Source organism: Cariama cristata, unplaced genomic scaffold, assembly GCF_000690535.1.
Source record: "Cariama cristata isolate BGI_N322 unplaced genomic scaffold, ASM69053v1 scaffold2693, whole genome shotgun sequence".
NCBI lineage: Eukaryota > Metazoa > Chordata > Aves > Cariamiformes > Cariamidae > Cariama > Cariama cristata.
This window is the reverse complement of record NW_009607622.1, coordinates 53,469-64,094: the sequence shown is the minus strand read 5'-3', so window position 1 is coordinate 64,094 and position 10,626 is coordinate 53,469. Positions and strand designations below refer to the sequence as shown.

The 10,626-nt window shown below is 45.8% G+C and overlaps 1 protein-coding gene across 1 annotated transcript in view; it reads left to right on the top strand.

The window, feature by feature from the left end:
- The first annotated feature begins 645 nt into the window (after window positions 1-645).
- The window catches only part of GALNT16 (polypeptide N-acetylgalactosaminyltransferase 16), a 35,571-nt gene continuing 25,590 nt past the window's right edge, over window positions 646-10,626 (top strand). Inside the window, exons 1-3 of the mRNA XM_009696782.1 lie at window positions 646-821; window positions 3,744-3,842; window positions 10,506-10,573. Of these exons, the coding sequence (XP_009695084.1) occupies window positions 646-821; window positions 3,744-3,842; window positions 10,506-10,573 (343 nt within the window). The remainder of the gene's footprint in view (window positions 822-3,743; window positions 3,843-10,505; window positions 10,574-10,626) is intronic.

Sequence of the window (10,626 nt, the reverse complement as noted above, 5' to 3'; positions counted from 1 at the left end):
GCATCGCACTGACTCTGTGGCCTAGGAAAGCTAGAGGAAAATTGGGAGAGGAGAGGGATGGCCCAGGTGGTTTAGCTCTTGCATGGGACTGGGGACAGACACATGCAGCTTCCAGCTTTATCACGGGCTTCTGTGAGACTCGTCAAAGCTGGGCAAGGCACAGCGGGGAATCTGTTAAATCAGCTGCCTCTGTGTTTGTATGTGATAGTGATTGCCGAAAGGGTGAAACCGTTTTTCCTCAAATTACTGTGTTTCAGCCACGTTGGCTGGAGTCTGCTCTCAAACCCACATTGCCTGGAAGGGTTTCCAAATGCCTGCAGTCTCACACATTCTGTGTAACAAGTGCTAAAGAGAATTTTGCTCTGCTGATGCTGTCAGGAATGGCAGCTTTCATCCCAAGCTCCATCAGTAAGGATAGCGAGGCCGGCAATTTTCCTCAGAGAAAGCAATTATAACACTATATCTGTGAGGAGTTCCTGCTTTCCTTTCCAAACTCTTGCCTTTTCTGCCTTTCCCCATACCTGAGCCACTTCCAGATGTGTGGGAAACCATCTGCCTTAGTGTACGCGTGTCTGAACTTATTACCTGTGTCTAAACGTGAGTCAGCTGCTCTCCCTGATGCTCTAATGCTTGTATCTGCTCTAGATGACAAGGGCTCCAAAAGGAGAGAAGAACAGCCGGAGGGGTTTTGACGAAAAGGCTTATTTGTCCTCAAAGCTGCTGAAGGCTGGAGAAGACCCCTACCGCCAGCATGCTTTTAATCAGCTAGAGAGCGACAAACTCAGCAGCGATCGGCCCATTCGGGACACCAGGCACTACAGGTACTGCGCAGCCCTTGCTCCAAACCGTGGATGCTGCTTGGTATGGGGAGTCCGCTGCCCCCCTGTGTTGTTCTGCAACCTTGACAAAGGATGGTTTGGGTTTTTCTTCACCAGTGTTGGTCCATTGATTCTCTGTATTTCATGTTTAGTCTGGAAAGGTCTCAAATACATGGAGACCCTTGACTAATTCAGCCCCAGCTTGTTGCTTTTCTAGCATCTCTTCTCCCAGGTCCAAGCATCATCTTGTTGTTTCAGCAGAGCCCCTCCACTGAAGCTCAAATTGCTCATCTGACTGTTGTTTTTTGCACAACTCCACTCATACTCATGGCTTCTCTCAGTGACCTTCTGTCCTGGCTGCAAAGTATGGCGTTGTTGCAGCCTTGCTTTACTGTGGTGTTCCTCATCTGCTGTGCCCCAGCTGTCTGAAGCTGGTTTGGTGCCTTCTTTCCAGCCTGAGCATTACGGTTTGGATGAAGGCTGCTGGGGTGGGAATGAAACTAACGTGTGAATATTTAATGGCTTGCAAAATGCTCATTGTTCTGTCCTTGTTTCACTGTGTGTGAATTTATTCTGCTGACTAAACTCATCCTTAAATTGCTAATAGTGCTCAGGTAACTATTTTGTCATTTCTGCACTACAAAAAAATAATGTACCTTGAAAACTGTAGGTTTGATAATGATAGGATAGTGTAAAACAGCCTGCTTCAATGGATAAAAAACAGAAGTAAACTAGCCATGTCTGAAATGCTGGTCTATCTGGGCTGGAACCTAGATCCTACCTAGGTTGCAAAGCAACAGTTTGCAGCTGCTGGGAATGGGAAACCAGGCATCTAACTTGATCAAAACTTTGAAAGGGATGTCGGGAGACATGGATCTTTGTGAGCCTGCCAGCACTGACAGCCATCAGGGTGCTTTGTGAATGCAGGCAGTCAGGACCTTGGTTGTGAGATCAAAGTCTTGCGCTCCTGTTCCCCAGCATAGTACTTGGGATTGGCTTTCTAGTGACTCAGAAGCAGCAGTGCCATGTCCTGCATTACTGACAAGTCTCCCTGCCATGCAGAATTGTTGTTTTCTGTTAATCTGCTGTCACGTTCTGGCCTGAAAACAGCTCACTTCAAAGGTGAATTACTGTTTATTCTGATCTGTAGCAGCATGCAGAGCGTGCTTTTTGTGAAAGCCTCATCTATGCACTTCAGTCTGAAGAACAACATATATGTGATTCCCTGGAAATGTATGGCCATTTCAGCCCCACCTTTGCAAGGATTCCCTTCAGCAATGGGGAGTCCAAAGTAGTGTATAATCAGAGCAGATAAACCTATTTCCATGTTTCTCCCCTTTGCAGGGATGGCAGTTTGGGAATGAAGGAGCTGTGTTTGAATACCTTGCCTTATAACAATATTGGAATGGTTGCTGCGATGGCAATTTAGGATGAGGACTTATTTCAGCTGATACAAGTTAGATTGTAGTTTGAGAAAAGCCCCTCCTTGTGTCGCAAATGGACCAGGCTCCCCATTTAAGGAGTGGGGGGCCAATAGGTCGCTAACATGTCGCTTTTTCTTCAGGCAGCCAAGCAGAGCTTGGACATAGTTGACTCAACATCCTACAAGCTCCTTCGGACCTAGCATGTAGCTGGTTTTTTGATCCAAAGCAAAGAGAGGGTCAACTTTGAAGCACAAACTTTGTCCTTGTCCTCTGTGATGCTGTAATAATGCTGAAATCTTGGGAAGACTTCCCCAAATAACACATACACCAACCTCTTCTGTTTTTCCACTTCCTGATGCCTTAGTACATTTTATATGCATTACATCATGGAGTTATTTTGAAACAATAATAAATGTGGTATGTCTTTTGTCTGGTCTCAGGTTTTCCACTTTAGTCTTTATGAAGGTTTCTTTATGTGTTTGAAAATTGCTGTAAGAAGCTGCTGTCCTGTTAATAAATTATTGCGATGAAAAAGTCATAAACCAGTAGGATTGAATGTGATGATAAAAACAGTAACAGTTTAGTAATAGCCATAAAAGAATAGCAAGTAAATGTGGAAGTACAAGTAGTGGCTGTAAGAACTGAATTGTATTCCCTCCCAGGATGGATTCAGTCTATGCGTGGCCTTGAGTTGTTAAAAACATTAGGCCACAATTTAAGTGTGGGCTTTTCATTGGGCAGGGAGTTAGTGCAGAAGAAGTTAAGAAGGCAGACACTCTGGAGGAGCCCATCAGCCTAAATCTGCCATTCTTAGTATCTGCCAGAATTGGATCCAGGATTCACATCTGTGAGTTGTTCTCCAAGAATCCTTGTTCTCCACAGGGGATGAGCAGCCCTGGTGCAAGCTGATCCTGAGTTAATCCTTGGTTGGGTATGAGAATGAATGTATGTACCTAACATTACAAAGTCAGATGAGAAGGTGGGAGGAATTGCTTTCCATTGCCAGCTGAGGTATTAGTGTTAAACATCAGCAATGCCCTGATTCAGGTCACAGCACTAGCTAATGCTTTCCTTTATGTAAAGCCCAATGTCCAAAGAATTTGAAGTGCTTCATACAGCGATGCCTGAGAGTACCAGGTCCATGTATCCTTAGCGTGTGCATGTCCTATGCATGAATAAATAAGATTTCACATGAATTACAGTCAAGTCCAGGGACTAGAGTCCACGATGTTGAAACTTCATTCCCCAGAAAACCCATGTGCCTCCTTCAGCCTGCAGCATCATAAGCTTAGGTATCACAGCATCAAAACTTTGCCTTTCAACAGGCACAGTTCTTTTCAAGTTCTGCCAACCTTCGTGCTGAGGCCTCCCTTGCTGCAGCTCAACTGTGCTGTTTCTGATTTTAGCATATTACTCTCTCCTTTAGAAATTCTAGGTACATTGCTGCAGTGGCTGCTGCTGGGTGATGTTTGGCTTACACTTCTGCTCTCCTGTGTTGCAGATGTGCTTCTGTACGCTATGACACAGACTTGCCAGCTACCAGCCTCATCATCACCTTCCACAATGAGGCACGCTCTACCCTCCTCCGCACGGTGAAGAGGTGAGTTCAGCAAGGGGTGCTGGGCCCAAATGATGTTGCCTGGAAGGAGCAGCGGTGGAGGGTGAGGCATTTTCCAGCAGTTAGATAAGCAGGGTGGCTGTTCCCCAAGTGCTTGTGATCTGCCCTCGAGCTGGCCCACTGGGACAGGTCAGGGGCTTGGATTGGCAGTGTGGGCATATCTTCAAAGACAGAGCGTATCTGCAGTTAGTCACTATATAGTCCCTGTGAGGGGAGTCATTGGCAGCAGGAAAAAGGCTGCTGGGTCTGCATCTGCAGGTGGGAACAGTCTATATGAGCTTGGTTTGGAAGAGTGTGTGTGTGGGACACTAAAGGGGACACTGTGTGTTGCTAGATGCAACTGAGGAATGGGACTTGGGAGGGACTGTGTTCCAGAAACGGGAATAAGCAGCCAGCTCCCTGCTAGGGCATGTTTTACAGGAGCTGGGACTGGCTCAGTGAGGGCAGGGGGCACAGCTCGCAAGTCTTTTAAGCAGAAGGTGATGAACTCGAAGTCTAGTGAAGACCGAGCCCTTGTGATCTGAGCAGGTGCTCAGGGTCACTTGCTGAGAAACAGTTGCTGAACCTGATGGCGCACCAGATCCTCCCTGGGGCTTTGTGCACTTTTTTTTACCTGCAAGACACTTGCTGTCTTGTACGAGTGTTATCTCATATCTGAGTATCAGCAATGGCCAAATCTAGCCAAGTAAGTAAGTGGCATAGGGCCTGTCAGCATCCCCAGGTAGAGCGAAGCATGCAGTTATCTGTACCACAAAGCAATGTTCCAGCTGCTCCTTCACTCCCCCTCCCATCGCTCCCGCAGAACCCAGGGAAGCTCTCTTCCTTTTAGTTTTTACACAAAACATGCCCTCTGCCCTCTCTGACTTAGCAACTCATTTCTCAAAGGGTCTCTGAAGCCTGCAAGCGGATTCAGGAACAGCCCGTGGAGGCTGAAGGAAGAGTGAATTGTCTGGGTAGAAGGTTGAGCTGATGGTATCACTAACAGGAATGCATTATTCATCATCACCACTTCTTCCCTTGACAGATCCTGTGGGCTTAGAGAAATGTGCTTTGTGAATAAATAACAGGCTTTTTCAAGTTGGCCTCATGGCTAGAAGACTGGGTTTCCGTCTGCCAGGTTTGGTGGTGCTACTGTGTTTCCAGAGACACGTATATATTGCATTAACACATTTTGCCTTTTTACCTCTATCATTTCCTTTTCATTTGAACCATAAAATGAGTTCTACAGAGCCACTGTTCAGAAAATGAGCAGATTTGTTTGGAACTACAGTGCTGCTAGGGCAACAGGAGGAGATTTCTGCAGATTACATCATAGGTCAGACAGTAAATGGTTAGGTGCTCAGAAACCATGGTAGTAGGATCCTTAAGAAAATCTCAGGGCAGCCAATCAAATAGCCAGATACCATGATAGTTAAAATGAAGATGACATTCAGAGCAGCAGTAACACACAGAGAGAGAAATTGATATCCAGATCCTGTGGAGGTGATGTGTACTAATTAGGAGATGAGTGTTGCCGATGCATTAACAGGCTCAAAGCAAGGTCAACTAGAGTAGGTTGCTCAGGACTGTGCCTGGTCAGTTTTTAGTATCTCCAAGGATGGAGAGTTTGCAACCTTTCTGGGCATTCTCTTCTCAAGGCTAAACAACTCCAGCTCTTTCAACTTCACCTCATAAATCTGATGCTCTAGTCCCTTAATTATCTTAGTGGTCCTTCACTGGACCTGCTTCAGCATGTCCCACTTTTTCTTGTCCTGGGAAGCCCAGAACTGGACACAGCACTCAAGATGTGGTATTACCAGTCTTTCAGATGTGGTCTTCTGCAACCCAGAGCCCCCAACAAAGACCTTGAAAAATGGATGACCCATCTGTTCACATTGGTCCCTGCAATCCTACTGTCACTGGAGGAGTGCTGTTGAGGAGCTGGCTGCACTCTGCTGTGAATGGTGGGGTGGATGGCATTTCCTCCCAGACCTCTGGCTACAGCTGGAGTCTTCATTGCCAGATGGTTTACAGCCAGTGCATGTGATTGATTTACTCCTTGCTTACATCAAATGTCAGAAGTGTCTGTGATTTATCTGTGTCTGACGAGGGATCCTGAAGGCTGAATTCTTCTTGGGCTCTACAGTATTTGCAGTGTCACACAACCAAGCATTGGCTGGTAGCCTTGTCTTTGAGGCACGGGATGTCTGACAACCGTACACAGAGGTGAAGGCTCAGATCATGGCTGCACTGTTAGAAGAGGCACAGAGCTAAGTCCCACTTGCAGGTTGACACTGATGTTACAAAGGAAGTTGAAGATTTCACGATGCTCTTCAAGGCCTCTCCTGTAACTGGAGAGTCCTGTCTTTCAGCAAAATGCATCTGAATCTGCCGGGCTGAGTTACTGCTGTGAGTATAATTGCACTCAATTTGCATACACAGCGCACCAAATACTACGGAACTATTTTGCAGCACCTTGGGATAAGTCAAGTATCAAAGGAACAGGACTGTTCTGTTCTGTCTGGCTTATGACCTGGCTGTGAGTCTGCAGAGGACCACAGTGATATTAAGCAACAGGAGGCATAAAATTGCACTGCCTACTTACCTGCTGGCTACTCAGGCTTGCAGCCTGTCATTATTTCTATATTCATAAGAGCTTTTTTAAAGCCAGGTAGAGCGCAATTATTTATATAATTAGAATTAACCATTTGAGATGCACCTGGTAAAAGTTAAATATGATTCCACTGTTATTATGGGCCTTTTCCCAAGTTTAGTTGTCATAATTACACTATGGGCATGCTATAAGAGAAGTGGAGGTGGAAGAGGACAACTGATGGAAATGAGCAGCACTAAGAGCAAAGTTTTCTATGGTTGAAAACCTTTTTAGAGGCCCAGTCTTTAGAGGTGAGTAGAGTATGTACTACTAGTCGAAGTTTTTGTACCAGAGATCTTTGCAGGCCTGGCTTTTGAATGCCTAAATTTGGGCACTCGAAAATCAGATGTAAAAGTTTGGGAAATTCTAGGAAGAGATATATGAAAAGGGTACTGGGATTGAGCTGATCTTAAATTAAAACTAGAGGAAGCTTAATTGTGCTCCCCTGAGCCAGGTACTGTCTTACTGTGTTATTCTGACAGCTCTGCAAGGTAACGCAGCTAAGTGGCAATGCTGGCAACAAAAGGCCTTGGGAAGTGCCCCAGGGATGAGACTCCTGCATTACAGTTTATTTCAGGGTAATCTAAACACGGCAGCTGTAGGGGCCAGATCCTGATCTGCAGACCCTTCTTGCTATAAGCCCACCTGCATGTGTGCACACATGGACTTGCACAGACACCTCTGGCAGCTCAGTAATTGCCAAGCTCTCCCTGCTGCCCGTGGGATCTTTGCTGCTGGATGGAAGCAACGGGAGCAATGTGCTGTTTTTACCACTTGAGGATAGGAGAAGTGTTTGTGTGTGAGGGAGAGGGGGAAATAGAGGAGTGGCTGTGGGGAGGAATAACTTCTTCCCTCCAGCACCCTACCACTTGTCCCTCCTGGTCCCCAGAGACAGGGTGGGCTGCATGCCTGCCTGCTGCTGTGGGCTCCAGCCGTTTTCCTCTTCTGCCCTAGGTAAAGCCAACAGGCAGCTGGACCTGCTGCCCAGCCTGCAAGCTGCCAGAGGGACTTGGCCAGCACACCAATAGGCCATGCTGCCCTAAGTCCTACTGGTCCCATGCAGGGAGTCCTTCAGACAAATTTTGTTCATTTGTTTTCAGTGTAGAGGGAGACAACTGGTTAAAAATATCCAGCAAGAGACTAAGAAGGGGAGTATGGAAAAAAAATGGGAAATAAGCTATCCACCAGAGCCTGTGAACATGCCAGTTCAAATGACTTGTCGCTGGCATCCTCGATCCTGCAGGAGATGTGTGTCAGTCAAGAGCTGCTTGCCTATGTGATATCTCTTCCTTGGCAGGACATAGCTGTCACTCTCAAACCAGTTACTTGCTTGGCATTCTGTCCTTCTTCAGAAATAACTGTCACTCAAAGGCATTTTGCGTGATTGATGTCTGTGCCTGATTAGTCATTAAGTGATACCATCACTTCTGCTGCAGTGACCGTTCTTGCAGAAGGGAAAATTGACTGCTTTGTTGTCTGGTCCCTTTCTTTCTCTTTATTTCTGATTTCAGTCAGTATTGCAGGGACTGATTGGTTTTGGTGCAAAGTTAAAGGTGGATAGTCAGGCCTTAAGTCAATGAACTTGAACAGCTGTCAGTGCTTTGGTGTCTATGCAGAGAGCCTGTATAAATTCTGATTAAAATGATGCTGTTGTAATGCTAGAGCATTTGGTATAGCAACTCATTACAATGACAATTTAAATAATGGCAAAAGAGGAGATTATTTTAGAGCAAAGGAAGGAAAGATGTTCCTCTGCTAACATCCAGAATAAACAAGATTATCTGTGAGCTGATGAGGAATGGACATATCAGCAGAGGAGAGAAGCTCATTGGCAATGCTGATGTGGTGTCATGCAACGGAGTAAGAACACTGATACTGAAAGAAGAGGGAAGCTATGAGAAAAGACAAAGGAGGTAGGGAATTCATGAGATGAGGGGAGAACAGTCTATGTTTCTGCTGTAAAAGGCAGTTGTCATTTGGACTTTGGAATTCTAATAATACACTTTGTGCCTAAAAGTAATTGTCTTGCCAATCTCTGCATCTCACTGAAGGGAAATACTAGGATTACTGTGTTCCTTGTTAAAAAGATAGGCAAGATAAAGTGCAGAGCAGATTAAGTACTTTTCCTAAGGATCCACAGCAAATTATTGCAGAGCTGAGAGAAGAACTGGGCATTGAACAATGAGCTGTGAACTCCTTGACGAGTGTTTTCTCTCTACTAGGGAATCAGTGGACAGGTGAGGAAGTGAGAAAAAAGTGTTTGCTTTTTTTTTCCCCTGGTTATGTTGAGTTGGAAGACCTGAAACTTGTAGAGAAAGTGTGAGCATTGCTAATAGTCAGGCTAGTGGGAGAAGGTGTAGAATACCATTTTACAGCCTTTATACTGCAGGACGCAGCCTGTCTGCATTGGTTGTGTTTTGCATTGAATTTCCACAGACAAGAATTTCAGCACAGGGCAACCTTGTCTGTAAAATATGCAGATGGTGGCTACGCTGGGAGAAGCTGCATTTATAAATGCAAAGAGGAACATCCCCCAACTCCCACCCCACCATGTTAGAGGATCCAGAGAGGTATGAGCCAAGAGAAGCAAATGAGATTCAGCTTTGAAAAATGCATGCTCAGCCATCTAGGGACATACAAGCTCAAAATACAAATACTTTCGGAGACATATGAAGCAGCATAAATCTGAAATAGTGGGATGTGATACTGAGCAGCAGAACAGTCAGGATTTTGCTGTGTGAGACAGCAGAAGACTCTCCCAAACTGAGGAATCTTTGGCTCTGTACGCAAAGCCATCAGTGATGCTACTTAGCAAGATGGTAATTTATTTCTCTACATCTCCATCACTGGGAGTATGGGATGACTCTTGCTGTCTGTTTCCTGTATAAAACAGAAAAGCCAAAAAAAAAAGAAAGCAAAAGAAAACAATCTTTCTTCAGAATTTCTCAGAATCAGAAGAGCAGGTGCCACTGAGATAAGACAAGTTGTTAGAACTAGGAGGACAGTGTTTACCTCTGTTTTTAATATTAAAGTTTGCATAACAGTCCTATTTATTGGGGTGCCTAAGTGTTACTGAGAAATCTTGTTAAAGGCAATGAGTGCCTGCCTGTGCATAGAGGCATTGGAGGAGGCTCAAAGGGGGAATATTCTGTGTGATTGTAGTAAAGCCAGGGGAGGGACTTGAAGAAGGTCATGGAAAATTAGTTCAAGCATTTTAAACAGATGAGACTCTGACAAAGAGGTCAGAATCAATCTGCTCTCACTCCGGGGTACCAGAGTGCACTGACCTCCGAGGAGGGCAGAAGCTTTTATCCCTCCTCCTTGTGTGTGAAAGCCCCTGTGTCCTGCAGATGCAAAACCACTGCAGTCCCGAGGGTATTGCGGGCTGTAGTGCAACCAGCCTGAGGAAAGAGGGATGCTCTCAGCAAGTGTGGGGCTGGTTTGAAAGACAGACAAGTAATAAACAAAAGAGGAAAAAAACGAAACCCTCAAATCCAGAATATTGCCAAAGCAAATTGCCTGCCTCCCAAAGAAGGGAATCTCTGAGAAAGCCCCAGCAGGCCTCATCTGTATCATTGAGACAGAATGCCTTGCTGAGGAAAGTGGCTGCTTTCTTTCTGCTTCCTGGCAGTGATGAGCTTTGCCTGGAGCCTGGCAGATGGAAATGGCCTCCTGGTTGCCTTGGGAAAGTGGTGCTGTCCTCTTTGCCTCTCTGTTTAGAGGCAGAGAGCTTGCCACAGCATCCTTTGGTAGCTGTCCCCAGGCAAGTCCCACAGTCAGCTCCCTGGCTGTGTGTCCTTGTAACGTCCGGCTGAGATGGCATAGCTCTTTGGGATATTCCTGCTTGCAGTTTGGCTCCTGCCGATGAACCCTGGTGTAAAGGCAAGGTTACCTCTTCCACCTTACTTTTTGCCTGCTGTAATGCATAGCGTAGCAGGTTTGTATCAGTCCTACCATTGTTGTTGTTATGGCACCTCACGAAGATTGTCTTTTTCCTCCCTGGTTCCCTGCAGCATCCTGAACCGCACCCCTCCCAGCCTCATCCAGGAGATCATTTTGGTAGATGACTTCAGCTCAGACCGTAAGTACGGACCTATTTCCCTTGCACTTCTTCCCTTCAGTTTTCCCTCTTTT